The sequence below is a fragment of the Rhinatrema bivittatum genome, chromosome 8 (genome assembly GCF_901001135.1).
Source record: "Rhinatrema bivittatum chromosome 8, aRhiBiv1.1, whole genome shotgun sequence".
Lineage (NCBI taxonomy): Eukaryota > Metazoa > Chordata > Amphibia > Gymnophiona > Rhinatrematidae > Rhinatrema > Rhinatrema bivittatum.
This window is the reverse complement of record NC_042622.1, coordinates 210425589-210442906: the sequence shown is the minus strand read 5'-3', so window position 1 is coordinate 210442906 and position 17318 is coordinate 210425589. Positions and strand designations below refer to the sequence as shown.

At 43.2% G+C, this 17318-nt stretch overlaps 1 protein-coding gene across 4 annotated transcripts in view; it reads right to left on the bottom strand.

Annotated features, from left to right (window-relative positions):
• Nucleotides 1-17318, bottom strand: part of LOC115097274 (septin-4-like) — a 128351-nt gene that overhangs the window by 48786 nt on the left and 62247 nt on the right. For all 4 annotated transcript variants that reach the window (XM_029612944.1, XM_029612945.1, XM_029612943.1 and 1 more), the window contains 3 exons: nt 2892-2985; nt 2137-2223; nt 1882-2005 (listed from right to left, as the gene is read on the bottom strand). In XM_029612944.1, coding sequence (XP_029468804.1) covers nt 1882-2005; nt 2137-2223; nt 2892-2985 — 305 coding nt within the window. The remainder of the gene's footprint in view (nt 1-1881; nt 2006-2136; nt 2224-2891; nt 2986-17318) is intronic.

Below are 17318 nucleotides of genomic sequence, written 5' to 3'. Positions count from 1 at the left end.
ATCAGATTCGCAGATGACACAGAATTATTCAGATCACATCAGATAATGTCTCTGTATCGATTCATGATGTGACCACACCTTGATTACTGCGATTCTGGTCACCCCAGCTCAAAAAGATATGGCAGAACTAGAAAAGGTGCAGAGGAGGGTGACCGAAATGACAAACGGGATGGAACAGCTTACCTATGGTGAAAGGTTAAACCTGTTAGGGCTCTTCACCCTGGAGAAGAGATGGCTGAGAGGGACATGATAGAGATCAATAAAATCTCCAGTGGGTGGAACAGGTAAACAGGAAACAGCTACTTACTCTTTCCAGTAGTGATAGGATTAGCAGATACTCCAGGAAGATAACAGGTAGCACATTTAAAACACATTGGTGAAAGTGCTTCAGCACTCGGTGCACAATTAAGCTGTTGAATCTACAGTATTGCCAGAGAATGTGGTGAAAGCAGTTAGAGGAGCTGGGTTTTAAGAGTTTAGAAAAGTTGCTGAAGGAAAGGTTCATAAACCACTATTAGCCATGTCGATTTAGGAAAGCCAAGGATTGGATTGGACCTATTCTTTGGAATTGGCCACAAGGATGCTGGGCTTGATGGACCTTTGGTCTGACCCGCTATGGCATTTCTCACATTTCTTAACTTCAACGCACACCTTGATATGTTGTCTGTACGTATTACACCCTGTATACCAGAAAGAAGCTCTCTCTGGCGTAATGCAAGTTTGAAGACAAGTATTAGAAGTAAGTTTGAGACATCAAGATTGTACCCAACAAACAGTGGCTTATGAGAGAGGCTCATTCCTGTCAGAGTATGTGCAAGACAAACCCATTTGAAGACACTGCCCCCCAAAAAGAGACCTGGGGGGTCATCATCTCGGCTGACTTCAGGGTAACCAGTCAGTGTAACAAAGGAATTGTCAAAGTTAATAGTGAGCTTGGGTGGTGCATAAAGGAAGGTATCACTAGCAGGAGAGGGAAATAATATCGATTTTGTACAGGTCTCCAGTGAGACACCCCCCCCCCCCACGCTGTGGGCTGTATGCAGTTCTAGAGATCACGTCCAAAACAAGGGATAGTCGTAAGGTGGAGGCAATTCAAAGGAAGGCCATCAAAATAGCGATATACTTTCTAAAAGAAAGAAGGAAAAGTCTTCAATAAGGTAACCAGAAGGAAGCATTTCCCAGAGAATAAACCGTCAAGGACAAGGGATCATCATATGAGCTAAATGGAGGAAACCTTACAAAAGATATGTGGAAATACTTTTTCACCCAAAAGGTAGTGAACGCCTGGAACAGATGTCCAGTGGAGGCGGTAGGAGCTTAAAAAGTGGCAGAATTCAAGCATGTACGGGAGAAGACCACAGATCGAGCAAGACCTGTGATAGCAGAGTAGGCACATATGGTCAGACAGGGTGGACCAATGCCCCTTATCTGCCTACAATCTCTGTGTTCCTAGGAGAGCTATTCGCAATCAGAAGGTTGGATGTGATGGACCTCGTCTTCTTTCAGACTAACCAGCTATGTAACTAAATATCTATTGCTCTCTAACCCCAAGTGACTTCACTGGTTGCTGTGGACAACACAGCTAATCACCCACTCTCCCAATATATTTGCCCCCCATCTGTCTGACACAGTGTTAAGTGTCAAGAATCCAAAGCCAGTCCAGCACAATTTCAGTAATGCATTAAACTTCCCATTAATGTCCTTTTGCGTGTCTGGGACTGCACATGCCACCAACATTATATTCCAGAACTAAAGCTGTCCACCTACTTCGTGTGTATGGAAGAAATGTTTAGTACATGGTGTTCCGAGGTTGAACCTGTCCCTTCTCCCCAACACTGCAGTCTGCCTCATGACCGTTGCCGCAAGAGATAAAATACACACCAGTCTGCATTGTCAAGTGCATCCCCAAAGCCTGGAGTGTCCACGACTGTGAGTCTCAGTTTCACCCCCTTTTCCTCAATTTCCACTGTGTGCTTAGTGATTTCTATAGTTTGGCTGATACGTTCTGCAGAAAGAAAGAAATAACACACACATTGGCAAGATCTAGTGGAATTGCCCCATCCACTAACTTTCCTACTGCTTGCAGCGTCCTCTGCTGACTGGGACAGACCTATGGAGCCCTTTCTCAAGTTTTACCTTCAGAATTGAGAAGCTTTCGATCTTTGTATAAATTGGTCAGGAAGAGGCTATTGATCAGTGTAGATTTTCCCAGACCTGACTCTCCTAGAGGGAGACAATAAATCAGTGATTACAGAATACATTTTAATAAAGATGAATGTGGAGGGTGGCCGTGTGACAGAGGGGTGAACACCAAGTGTGTGACAGAAGAGCGAATATATGACCTGAGTTGGCATAGTCTGAGAGAAAAGGTGACTAAAGGCAGGGCCGGTGCAAGAGTATTAGGTGCCTTAGGCAAACCTTCTGCCTTGCGCCTGCTCCGCGCCCCCTCTCCCCCCCATCCCCAATACAGCCCCAGCTCCGGCCCTTACCTCATTCCCTCAGACAGTCCCCCTCTCTTACACATACTTAGGTTCCTTATCTCATTCATGCAAGCATCCTTACACAGGCTCCTTCCCTCTCTCTCATTAACACCATTGCTCTCTCCTACACACACACACACAATCCCTCTCACACACACACAAACAGTGGTGCCACTCGTGGCCCGCCAAGATTCTGCTTCTCTCTGCCGCGAGCAGGATGGGTGCTGCTTGCAGCGCACCGAGTCTCTGCCGCTCACGGCCCGCCGAGTCTCCATGAGTGGGAAGGGCTCAGCTTGTGGCCTCATATGGCTGCTCTTTGCCGCCACTGGTGCCCTAGGCGGCAGCCTAGTTCGCCTATTGGGATGCACCGGCCCTGACTAGAGGTGCGTGGAGCTTCCATCCTGAGCATACCTGCCACCATGAGGGTGAACTCAAAGCCCTTCTTCACCGACTTCCTGTGCACCTGGTTAGGCAGGGTGGCAAAGCCCACATAATCCCTGTCATCCTGCAGAGAAAAACAGAGAGACACTGTGAAGGATGACCCTTCAAGGAAGTAGTTCTTGCAAATCAATTCCAATAACCTCAACCAAAATTGCTACTATGGCTTATCATTTCTATAGCTCTACTGGACGTACGCACAACTGTACAGATACACATAACAGACAATCCATTCTCCACAGAGCTTGCAATCTACTCAAGACAGACAAACAGGGCAAATAAGAGACTCAGGGAGTTTTATTTATTATGGAAAATGGTTAAAACCAACAAGATTATGATCAGGAGACCCAGGGATTAAGATTTATAAGATGCCTCAAAAATGTGTTTTAGGCTGGATTTGAGCAAGGCCAGAGAGAGCATGGCACACCAGTTTCGGAAGTCTATTCCAAGCACATTGGGCCATCAGGTCATAAGTGCAGAGTCTGGAACTGGCGGTGGAGAAGAAGGGCATGGATGAGAGTGATTTACCCAATGAGCAGAATTTATGAGAAGGGGTGTGGAGGTAGAGAACAGATCATGAATGCACATATAAGTTAGGAAGAGAAGCTTAAAGTGTATACAGAAGCAGATACAGAGACAATGTAGTGACTTGGGAATAGGGATTATATGGGCATTTTGACACTGGTGGAAGATAAATTGTGCAGCTTATATATGAACATAAGAACATAAGAACATGCCACATTGGGTCAGACCAAGGTTCATCGAGCCCAGTATCCTGTCTCCAACAGTGGCCAATCCAGGCCATAAGAACTTGGCAAGTACCCAAACATTAAATGAATAGATCCCAAGCTACTAATCCTTATTGTTTAATAGCAGTTCTAGGAGCCTATCCAAACCTTTTTTAAATCCAGCTACACTAACTGCAGTAACCACATCCTCTGGCAACAAATTCCAGAGCTTAATTGTGCGTTGAGTGAAAAAGAATTTTCTCCGATTTGTTATAAATTAGCTACTTGCTAACTTCATGGAGTGCCCCCTGGCCCTTCTATTATCCAAAGCAGTAAATAACTGATTCACATTTATCCATTCAAGTCCTTTCATGATTTTGTAGACTTCTATCATATTTACCTCAGCCATCTCTTCTCCAAGCTGAACAGCCCTAACCTCTTCAGCATTTACTCATAGGGAAGCTGTGCCATCCCCTTTATCATTTTGGTCGCCCTTATCTGTACTGTCTCCATCGCAATTATATCTTTTTTTGAGATGCGGTGACCAGAATTGTACACAGTATTCAAGGTGCGGTCTCACCATGGAGCGATATAGAGGCATTATGACATTTTCCATTTTATCCACCATTCCTTTCCTATTAATTCCTAACATTCTGTTTGCTTTTTTGACTGCCGCAGCACACTGAACCAACGATTTCAAAGTATTATCCACTATGACCCCTAGATCTCTTTCCTGGGTGGTAGCACCTAATATGGAACCTAACATTGTGTAACTATAGCATGGGTTATTTTTCCCTATATGTAACACATTGCACTTGTCCACATTAATTTCATCTGCCATTTGGAGGCCCAGTCTTCCAGGCTTGCAAGGTCCTCCTGCAATTTATCACAATCTGCTTGAGATTTAACTACTCTGAATAATTTTGTGCCATCCACAAATTTAAGCACCTCACTTGTTGTGCCCCTTTCCAGATAATTTATAAATATATTACAAAACACCGCTCCAAGTACAGATACCTGAGGCACTCCAATTTACCTTTTTCCACTGTGAAAACAGACCATTTAATCTTATTCCCTGTTTTTTAACCAGTTTGCAATCCACAAAAGGATATCGTCTCCTATCCCATGACTTTTTAGTTTTCTTAGAAGCCTCTCATGAAGGACTTTGTTGAACGCCTTCTGAAAATCCAAATACATCACATCACCTTTGTCCATATGTTTATTCACCCCTTCATAAAAATGTTCGAGATTTGTGAGGCAAGACTTCCCTTGGGTAAATCCATGCTGGCTGTGTCCCATTAGACCATGTCTATCTAAATGTTCTGTGATGTTATTCTTTATAATAGTTTCCATGATTTTTCCCAGCACTGAAGTCAGGCTCACCGATCTATAGTTTCCTGGATCTTCCCTGGAGCCCTTTTTAAATATCGGGGTTACATCGGCCACCCTGCAGTCTTCAGGTACAATAGATGATTTTAATGATAAGTTATATATTTTTATTAATAGGTCTGAAATTTCATTTTTTAATTCTTTCAGAACCCTGGGGAATATACCATCCAGTCCAGGGGATTTTCTACTCTTCAGTTTGTCAATCTGGCCTACTACATCTCCCAAGTTCACCATAATTTGGTTCAGTTCATCTGAATCATCACCTCTGAAAATCATCTCCAGAACGGGTATCTCCCCAACTGTTATAATTAGTGAGGTTTGGGTGGACCCTTGGACACTGTGGCAGCTGACCACGCCCATGGGGGACAGTCCCGTGAGGGGCCACAGGTCAGGCTCAGCTGAGGACACACAAACACAGAGATTGATCTTTTATTAAAAATGTGGTGTAGCCACCAGAGGTGGCAGTGGTGAGTAGTTGAAGTAGTCCGGCTGGGCTAGTATCCCTCAGGCGCTGGAACAGCGACTCCTCCGGGAGCAGTGCTGTAGTGGAAAGAACTGAGAAAAATGAGTACAGTGGAATATGCACAAGCCCCAATATGGAGAACCCCAGGATAGGGAGAGCAGGCCCTCGAGGGGCGAGTACCTGATCCCTGAGAGCTGAGAGGCTTGTAGGAGATGTACTCACACAGCGGTTCCATGTAGGAGATGGCACCAGGGCTGGAACGGAGGCAGGCCCTCGAGGAGCGAGTACCTGGTTCCAGGGAAAGCTCTGAGGTGGAGATGGTAGTACTCACTGGTGTTGAAGATAGCGAATCCTTCCAGGCAGAAGAGAAGGTAGGAGCAGGCAGCGAGTCAGGGAACATGGGCCCTCGAGGAGTGAGTACCGGTTTCCTGATAGCGACCTGAAAAGCAAGTGAGGCCCCTGAGGAGCGGGTACCACATTAGCGTTAAGAGTCCAATAATAGATTGGAGGCAGAGTAGTGGTACGGAGAGCGAATCCCATCCGTATGGATTTCCCGACCTTGCTAACTCAAAAGCTAGCAAACAATGTAGGCTTTAAATATCCGGGCAGAATGATGTCATCACAGGGGGACGCCCCTGAGGTTCGCACCAAGTAGGAAATAAGAGAGAGGGCCGCGCAGTGCGCACCCTAAGGTACAGACAGAGCATGGCGGGAGGCAGCGCCCAAGCCGGTCCGGGGACGCCGGAGAGGACGGCAGGCAGACGCTGCAGCAGCCAGTAGTCCATCAACAGCAAGAGGAGGTGCAAGGAAAGAAAGGTAGGCGGAGTGAAGCCGTCGGGAAGGGACGGTTGCAACACCAACATCCTCTTCAGTAAACACCGAAGCAAAGAATTCGTGTAGTCTTTCCGCAATGGCCTTATCTTCCCTAAGTGCCCCTTTAACCCCTCTGTCATCTAACGGTCCAACCAACTCTCTCGCAGGCTTTCTGCTTTGGATATATTTTTAAACGTTTTTATTAAGAGTTTTTGCCTCTATGGCCAAATTTTTTTCAAATTCTCTCTTAGCCTGTATTATCCATGTCTTACATTTAACTTGCCAATGCTTATGCTTTATCCTGTTTTCCTCTGATGCATCCTTCTTCCAATTTTTGAATGAAAATCTTTTGGCTAAAATAGCCTCTTTCACCTCACCTTTTAACCTTGCTGGCAATCGTCTGGCCTTCGTTTCACCTTTCTTAATGCGCAGAATACACCTGACTTGCACTTCTAAGATGGTATACACTCTTTATCTTTGTAGCTGCACCTTTCAGTTTTTTTTAAACTATTTTCCTCATGTTGTCAGTTTCCCTTTTGAAAGTTTAGTGCAGGAGCCATGAATTTCCCTACAGTCTCCCTTCCTGTCATTAATTAAAATTTGATCATATTATGATCACTATTGCCAAGCGGCCCCACCACCATTACCTCTCTCACCAGATCCTGGTCTCCACTGAGAATTAGATCTAAAATTGCTCCCTCTGTCATCGATTCCTGAATCAATTGCTCCTTAAAACTGTCATTTATTCCATCCAGGAGCTTTCTCTCTCTAGCATGTCCAGATGTTACATTTACCCAGTCAATATTGGGGTAATTGAAATCTCCCATTATTACTGCACTACCAATTTGGTTAGCTTCCCTAATTTCTCTTCGCTTAATTTTTAATAGATTGTAGTTGAGTTCAGTGGGCGACCTATGCGGGGCAGACTGCTGTAGTCTAAGGAAGAAGTGATGAAAGAGTGAATAAGAGTTTTGGTGTTCTGAAAGTAAGGGAAGGATTTTGGTGATGATATAGAACATAAGAAACTGCCATGCTGGGTCAGACCAAGGGTCCATCAAGCCCAGCATCCTGTTTCCAACAGAGGCCAAACCAGGCCACAAAAACTGGCAATTACCCAAACACTAAGAAGATCCCATGCTACTGATGCAATTAATAGCAGTGCTGGCTATTCTCTAAGTATAATTGATTAATAGCAATTAATGGACTTCTCCTCCAAGAACTTATCCAAACCTTTTTTGAACCCAGCTACACTAACTGCACTAACCACATCCTCTGGCAACAAATTCCAGAGCTTAATTATGCATTGAGTGAAAAAGAATTTTCTCCGATTAGTCTTAAATGTGTTACTTGCTAACTTCATTGAATGCCCCCTAGTCCTTCTATTATCCGAAAGTGTAAATACCCGATTCACATCTACTCGTTCAAGACCTCTCATGATCTTAAAGACCACTATCATATCCCCCCTCAGCCATCTCTTCTCCAAGCTGAACAGCCCTAAACTCTTCAGCCTTTCCTCATAGGGGAGCTTTTCCATCCCCTTTATCATTTTGGTTGCCCTTCTCTGTACCTTCTCCATCGCAACTATATCTTTTTTGAGATGCGGCGACCAGAATTTTACACAGTATTCAAGGTGCGGTTTCACCATCTCATCGGGCAAAGTTGTCACGTTACCTGAATTTTCATGCCATTCAACTCACGTTGTTTACGCCATTTTTTGTCCATGCCCGTTGATTTATGTGGGCATGACTAAAAGACAAGTTAAAACTCGTCTGATTGAACACAAGTGCTGTATTAACACCAACCGATTAGAAGAACCAATGGTTGCACATTTCAAGGAGTTTGCACATGATTTTAATAACATAAAATGGACCGTGTTGGAAATAATTAATCCACATTGGAGAGGAGGGGACCGGGTGCAGACTTTAAGACAATGTGAACAGAAAAGGATTTTTCAATTAAAATCAGTCATCCCTGGTGGACTGAATAGAGACATTGAGTGGTTTCACTTCTGGTGATTTCCCGTCGAAATCACGAATCATCCTGTTGTCAGGAGGACTGCAGGGTAATTCTATTTAAAATCAAACCATCCCGAGCCGCTCCACCGCAAAATTTCTAAGCGGGGAAATGGCGTCGGGTTTGGTAAGTAAGCTCTGTAGAATCAATCGGGTCTGGTAAGTTAGACTTAAAGAATTGCTCGGTCCCGCTTGCATAGACATGCATCGTTAAATATTTGCTTTAAAGAATTTCAAGTACAGCTGTATATTTGAGTGTGTTTAGAAATTGGATTTAATTACAAGCTTTTACATCGAAGAAAAATTGATGGACCCACAGCATCGCACAAACCCGCATAGCTGAGATACACCCCCGTTAAAGGATCAGAAGGGGAGTGCTGGATCAGGAGAGTTTTGAATTGATGTCTCTGAAGCAGCAGTGTTGCGAAACGCGCGCGTCGGACGATTAACCCCGACAGCTACAGAAGGGAAGTTCATTTATTTTAAATATATACGCTTAAAAAAAAACCCAAAAAAAATTCTTTTGAACATTGAAAACTAATATATTGGATGCTAGCTGATTCGGACCAATGATTAAAAGTGACCCAAATGAAGTGCATGAAATACAAGTTTTAACTTGTGAGCACTATGGGTGGTATGATGGTCCTTAAATTTACAGTCTAAATACATATAAGCATTGTTACATACAGCTTTATAAGTTGAAAAATGTTTCAGTACCATGTCTCTTATTTAGATTGTGCTAATCGTGGGATTACATAGTAGGAGAATTTTTGGATTTGGTAATTGAAATCTCCCATTAATATTGCACTGCCAAATTGGTTAGCTTCCCTGATCTCTTAGCATTTCATCATCTGTCTGACCATTTTGTCCTGGTGAATGGTAGTATACTCCTATCACTATACTCTTACCCAACACATGGGATTTCTACCCATATAGATTCTACTGAGCATTTAGTCTCTTGTATGATCTTTATCCTGTTGGACTCTATACCCTCCTGAACATAAAGTGCCACACCCCCACCAAGTTGATCCTCCCTGTCATTGTGATGTATTTTGTACCCTGATATAGCACTGTCCCATTGGTTATCCTCCTTCCACCAGGTCTCTGTGATGCCAATTATGTCAATCTCATCTTTTACTGCTATACACTCTAACTCTCCCATCTTACTGCTCAGACTTCTAGCATTGGCATACAGACATTTCAAAGTGTGTTTTTTGTTTGTATTAACAACTTGCTTTTCAGTTCTTCGGGATAATTTGGAAATCTTTAGCTCAGGTGATTTTTTACATATAGGCACATGGACTTCGTTTGCTTTTATTTCATCCTCTCTGTTGGGATGCCCTAACTCTCCTGTTTCATTAGTATCCTTCAAGGATACATTTCTCTGAACCATGCACTGCTGAGTGACTGTCGGCTTTCCTCCTTGTTCTAGTTTAAAAGCTGTTCTATCTCCTTTTTAAAAGTTAGTGCCAGCAGCTTGGTTCCACTCTGGTTAAGGTGGAGCCCATCCTTTCGGAAAAGTCTCCCCCTTCCCCAAACGTTTCCCCAGTTCCTTACAAAATTGAATCCCTCTTCCCTGCACCATCGTCTCATCCACGCATTGAAACTCTGGAGCTCTGCCTGCCTCTGGGGACCTGCACGAGGAACAGGAAGCATTTCAGAGAATGCCACCCTGGAGGTTCTGGATTTCAACTTTCTACCTAAAATCCTAAATTTGGCTTCCAGAATCTCTCCCACATTTTCCTATGTCGTTGATGCCCACATGTACCACAACAGCCGGCTCCTATTCACCACTGTCTATAATCCTATCTAGGTGACGCGTGAGGTCCGCCACCTTCGCACCAGGCAGGCAAGTTACCAGGCGGGCCTCACGTCCACCAGCCACCCTGCTATCTACATTTCTAATAATCGAATCACCAACTATGATGGCCGGCCCAACCCTTCCCTCCTGGGCAGTAGCTCAGTGCGAGAGGACAATACATCACCTGGAGAGCAGGTCCTTGCTACAGGATCACTTCCTGCTACACCAGGGTGATGGTTCTCCTACTGGGAGACCTTTCTGATCCAAGACAGTGTTTGGAGAGAGCAGCCGAAGATTACCCCCAAGGTTATGGGCTGAGTGGACTGAAATGATGACCGTGTTAATCATAGAAGTCAAGAAAGATAAAAGAAAGTTCTGATTTTGCCATGTTATGTTTAAAGTGGCGGCAATGTCAGACAGGCAGGCTAAGATTTGGGACTGAATTCCTGCTGAAATTTCTGTTGAAGAGATAAACCTGGGAGTCCTCAACATAAAGATGATACTGAAAACCGTGGGAGGAGATTAGAGCACCGAAGGAACAATTAAAGAGGGAAGAGAGAAAAGATCCCAAGACAGAGCTCTGAGGCACTCCCAAGTGACTGGATCAAGGAGGAGCACCGCTGGCAGCCTGAGAAACAGAAGAAGAGCTTCCATCTCAACTCTATCAGCAGTCAGACTTGTTGCAAAGGCCAATGTTTTAGATTTCTACTGTATGGATTCTTGCCAGCTAGGATATCTCTTGTAAAAAGGCCATGTTGTTAGTGGCCACAGGCAGGTGGACTGAATCATTTGATAAAGCCCCCACATGGGAGGTGCCACAATGTGGTGGATGCTCGGTAGGAGACAGAAAGAGAGGAAGCTGTTCCTTGCAGTGAGCCGAAGGAAGAGACTCCAGCAGTGTGTCATCTGGGATGTCTTGGGAAAACGTCTGGCCTAAGAAGTTGCTCCAAGTTCACATCGTGCCCTCTGGCATACTGCCTGAGGGCTTGAACCCAGAGGCTAATCCTAATGGGGTCTATACTGGGAGTTACCTGAGGGGCTCTTCACCTGCACGCACACAGGGGACTATCTCTGGGGTATAAGAACATGTATACTGGGACAGACCAAGGGTCCATCAAGCCCAGCATCCTGTTTACCCTATGTAAACACACACAATTATTGGTATTTTATCTGGGAGCTTGAACCCAGGAGCTTATTCCTCACACACACACACACTCCGACTCAGTACATATCAGTTCCATATCCTTCCCATAGATTTATTTAAGCAATAAGAGGCTAGATTCAGAGCTTTGTCTAGAAAAACATATTCAGTAAGTAACTCGTAATTGATAAGACAGCTGAGACCATTTTTGGAATGGGATTCTTGAAAACCGTGGCTTGTGCATTTATTCCCTCTCATTTGGATTAGTGCAACGTGTTGTTCATGGGATTGCCAGTAAATCTGTAACACTGGCTGCAGCAATTCAAAATACTACAGCACGTATAATAACCGGAAGTACCAGAAGAACTCCTGTGAAGTCATTGTTATTTGGCTGACACTGGCTTCCAGTAAACATGCGCTGTAAATTCAAATTTGTATTGATTACTTTTTTTGTTTTAATTTTTTATTTATCAACTTTTATAATATAAACAAAGATTCCTTTGCTTTGAAATAATAAAGAGTTACAAAAAAGAAATCTATTAGTAATTACAATAATAGTAGCAATTACAGACACCTCTTGAATTACTGAGTATTAAAGCTTTCCGTAAGAAGTCACTACAAAACTGCTCATTTGTAGCAGGAACTCCAGCATTATGGAATTCCCTTCCCCTGGGTTTAAGGGAAGAGAAGGATGGTTTAAAATTCCGAAAAAATTTGAAAACATGGCTTAGGACAGAGGCTTTTAATGATTAATGACCAGTGGTTAATCAGATGTAGTTTGGTAACTAGCTCTCTCCAAGAAGTGCAGAAGTTTTAGAGCACAGTATATGATCTGTTTTTATGGTTATTTTGTTTTATTATTGTGATTATTACTTTGATTGTTTTAATTTTATGCTGTAAATTGCTTTAAAAGACTTGTCTGGAAGGCAATTAATAAATGATTTTAAATAAATAAATAAAAAGAGAATAAATAAAATCAGATATTACTAATGAGCATACTTACATATGTACACATCTCTCTCTAGATATATTGCACAACCCCAATATTTTTTACTACTTTCAAACAAATTGAAAATGCTTTTATTAAAGTCCTTATAAATTATATATGGCATAGCCAGAACTGATTTTTTTGGATGGGCACAAGATTAACATGGGTGGGCTGTAGACATGCAGGTCTGAGACCTACTAGTTGTATTCTTATTGATAAATAATACCATATACTGCCCCTACAGTGGCTTTCTAAGTAGTTTGCAACAGCCATTATGCATGATATGTGAAACTTTAAAACATTTTACCTCAATTATTTCAAGCTCTTACCAGAATTAAAAATTCCTTATTAATCTGTATTAAATGTATTTTATATTTATTGCAGTTTATAAATGCACAAGTATATCATGTAAAAAGCAAAGAAAACAAACAGATCCAATCATGTAATAAAAAAAAATTAATGTATTCTTTCATGAATCCTCTTTGCAGAAAGCCAGAAATCATCATAACTACAATAAAATAGCATTATCAGAACAGGTGCAGAGTAGAGCTAGGACAATTCATATTACAACCAACATGAAAAAAAATTCAAATTCTGGTGTTACCTCAGCAAAAAAATATCCCTCCACTGCTATTTTGTGAAGTAACACAAACTCCTGCAAAGAAAGAGACATCTAGAACCTTGTCATATCATACAGTCACAGCACTGACTCTCAGGACTCAAATAATAGTAACCTTATGAAAAGCAGCAATGTAAATACTATACCCACTGGAGTAACAGAACAAGCTGGACTGCTACAGAGAAACTACATGCTAGCTAGCAGAAATACTGCACTTCAGTCACACACAGGCAAAACAGAGACCGACTACAAATTAGAAACAGAAACACGTAGACAAATCTGAAGTAGAAAGCCTGAGAAACTAGACTCTGAATAGTGGAATTCTGAAGAAAGAGCAAAATACAAAAATATAAGAAATGCACATTCCCAAAGATGGAATATTCAAAGTAATAACATCTCAAAGTATATATATATATATATATATATATATATATATTTATTATTTTCCTTTGTTGTCTGATCTTTGTATGTTTCTAATCAGTTGGTCCCGGTCTTTTTTTTCCCATTTTTCATTTGTCGGTCATTTTCTAATTCCTTTTCAGGGTTTCTCTTCTCCTACTGTCTTCTTCCCTTCTCCCTCTCATATATACACACACACAGGCTCATTCTTTCTCTCACAGACACCCTCACACACTCACGCTCTCACTCTCATATGCTCTCCCCCCCCCCCCCCCCCCACACACATACACAAGCTCACATTCTCTAAACACACACACAAGCTCTCACTCTCTCACACACCCCCCTCCAGGCTCCCATTCTTAAACACAGAGATGCACACCCAGGCTCCTATTCTTACACATACACAGTCGCACACTCAAGCTCCCATTCTTACCCACACCAACTACCATTCTCACTCACATGAACACATGCCCAGGCTCCCATTCTCACCCCCCCCCCCACACACACACACATATACAACCATTCTAATACACACAATACATACACACATAACAAAGCTTATATTTTCAGTTTGTTCTATCACATCCAGGAAGCGATCTCTCCTCTCCTCTAGCTATTATCACTCTTCAGTTTAGTGCTCGCTGCCTGTCCCTCTACCAGTTATACCATTTCTAGCTATATATCTGAAACTATGTTATAAGAAATGCATGCACTGTTCCTAAAACACAGTCTAGGATGTCTCTTGTAATTCTGGCCCCTTCACATGATGTTTACAGCTTATTCTCAGCAGTTAAAATCATGTGGTGTATGTCTGTCTGAGAACCCTGAGTTCACTATGGGCCAGATTTTAAAAGTCCTGCGCGCGTAAATCTGGCTGGATTTACGCGCGTAGGGGGGTTATGTGCACCGAGCCTATTTTGCATAGGCCTGGCGACGCGTGCAAGCCCCGCGTATGTCCTAGGGCTTTGAAAAAGGGGCGGGGGTGTGGGCGGGGTGCCAGTCCGGTGGTGGTCCAGGGGCAGGACCGAGGCCTCCGGCACAGTGGCCGTACCGGAGGATCGCGCACCGGCAGCCAGCCGGCGAGCGCAGGTCACGCCTGCCAGAGTCAGGCGTAAATAAGAAAATAAAGGTGGGAGGGATTTAGGTAGGGCTGGGGGGTGGGTTAGATAGGGGAAGGGAGGGGAGGTGGAGGGGAGCGGAAGGAAAGTTCCCTCCGAGGCCGCTCCGATTTCAGAGCGGCCTCGGAGGGAACTGGGAAAGCCATCAGGGCTCCCCTAGGCTAGGCGCGCGCAAGGTGCCCAAGTGTGCACCCCTTGCGTGCGCCGACCGCGGATTTTATAACATGCTCGCGACTGCGCACGCATGTTATAAAATCGAGCATAGATTTATATGCGCCGGGTTGTGCGCACAAATCTACGCCCTCGCGTATCTCTTAAAATCCGGCCCTAAAGGCCTAACCGCTAAATACATCCTAATTCCATTACAGAAGTAAAGACTAGTAGGTTTTCTTTTGGATTTTGAATCTTTGACCTGATTAAGAGCAGAGAGTTTCCTGTTTTTCCTTGGGAAGATAGCATTCAATCGAGAGGTTTGTCTCAAAGAGAGAGAAAATCCTATTTTTTTATTTTTCATATTTTTGGTTATTTAGAATTGTTTTGGAACCTTCAACAGCCCCACTGCTTCATTTTGGAAGAAGGAGACTACATTAATTGTTCCAGTTAGTTGTAAGGGTGACAACGGGGCGCTAACACTAAAGGTGAAAGAAAGAGTGTACCCAACCAGCACATAAAGAGGGCTATTTTCAGCTCCCCTACTAATAAACACAACAAGAAAAAACATAAGTACCAAACAAAGCATACACAATTAAAAAGAAGAAAACAAATATGAAAATGAACCAGTTAAAACCAAAACTGTTAAAGAGGATCAAACAAAACCTAATCCATAGGTGCCGTATTTTTGCTGGCCCAGTAGTTTCTACTTTCTCTTCCAGTTCAATTGGAAGCAGTGCTGGGATCCTGGTACCATGAGCCTTCATTTGCAACTATCTGGGGAGCGTTCCCTTCTTTTAGTAGACCCACCCTCCCATTGTTCCTAGTCTGGACATCGGATCTAAACCTGGCCACCAGGTGTCACCCTAGACGATGACCAAGACTTCCTCCCACATCCACCGTGAGCAAACGCTGCCTTTGCAGCATCCCTACCTCTACCTGAGCCCAGGGTGTGGAAGAACTAATCCAGGAACTGAACTGGGGATTGTCTACATGGTAGCACACACCACTTCCACTAAGCCTCTTGATAAGTATGCTGTCTTTCTGTATATAATCTACTACATTTGTATGCTGGCCGCTCTGTCAGTCACCCTCCAGAAAGCATATTTGCGTTGCCCTTTTTGGAACATTTAGAGGGTAATTTTCAAAGCCCTTTCCACAGGTGAAATGGCACAGAAATGAATTTTGTAAAACTTGCCGTGCCTGTGCAAGGATAAATGTACGTGCATACGACCTCTGTTGCAAGTTATCCAACCCACATTAGGCAATGCTGGGGGAGGGGCTGGGAACTATGCACATACTTTTGGATTTTCTAAAATATGTGTGCATTTTATCTTGGCAAAACTACCTGCACAAAGTAACAGTTATAAATGCGTGCACGCAGTTTTTGGGGGATAATTTTCAAAGTGAAAGTACATGCATTCTTTGACTTTGGAAAATGTGTGCAGACACTGCAGGTGAAAACCAAGCGCCTGCAGACTTTGCACTTATGCAGCCAATCTTAAAGTTACTCCCTTAATGACTGATTTTGTTTTATTAAGGCATACGTTTGGCATCCCATCAAAAGGTTTTGTTTTAATTGAAGACAGCAGGCAATATAAACCATTTTCTCCTGGGATGCAGAAATGGACGTTTCCCATGCATGAGCACGTGCCCATGTGCATAAAATGTTCTCCAGAACATCATCCGACCTCCGTGCACGCATGCAGTGCAAAAGCGCATGTGCCTTTAACCGCTGCGAAATGTACACGTCTTCCATACTTGGCTGAGGAAACAGAGGCTCCCGATGGCGTAGAAAGGTTGGAGGAGGGACTCTAAACGCATACATTATTTTTTTCCCCCATTTGTCCTGACGGGCCCTTTCACTAGGAAATTTATAAGCATTGGCTTTGCTTCTTTATTTTTTGTTGATTTCCCAACATTGTCTTTTTTTCGTCTCACACCCCATGGAGTTAAGCTAGCACCAACCTCTCTCCAGGTTTTATGGGATGCGAGCCCAATCCTGGTTTTCTGTTTGACACCCCGACGCAGTTCTATCCTTATTTTCTTGCTTTGGGATGAAAGTTATAAAACAAGCACTAGACTAATAACTCATGATGATGTGGAAGCACTGGCTCCTAAGAGCAGAGAAGAGAGGAGATAGGGTGTGTATATGCAGTTCCAAAGCTGGCTTCTTTTGTCCCAGAGGTCCTTGAAAAGGTACCACAGAGGGACATTTTATATCTATTGTTTATCTTAAGCTTGCAGCTTGGAATCGGAATATGCTATGTCCCAGCCTTCCAGCACCTGCAATGAGGGATGATAGCTCCTACCATCAAGGCCACAAGAAAATGAAAAGAATCATTACAAGATAATGAAGTTGATGTAGATGAGAAGATTGAAGTCTGCCTCAAGAAGGAAGAATGGTCTAATGATTTGATCACTGGATTATAACTCAGGAGAAGTCCAGGCACATGAGTTCAAGCCTCCCTTCTTGCACTGATCTTTATTTATTTAGTTATTTAATGTATTTTTTTATACTGTCGTTAAGTTATATTTGACCTTGAGCAAGTTACTCTAATTTGCTTGTGTTTAATTCCAACTCTGGGAGAGCTGGAATTCTCTTTGATTTTGGGTAAGTCGATTTAGTTCATTGTGCTGCGTGCCACAGTGTTTGTCCTAAGATGGCTTTCCTAATCAGCAAATAGAGAAAATGTCTAGGACCAGGTTTCATTACAATATTCATACGGTTCATTATCCTTTCTCAATATGCAGATGCTCCTTTCACATCATCATCTGT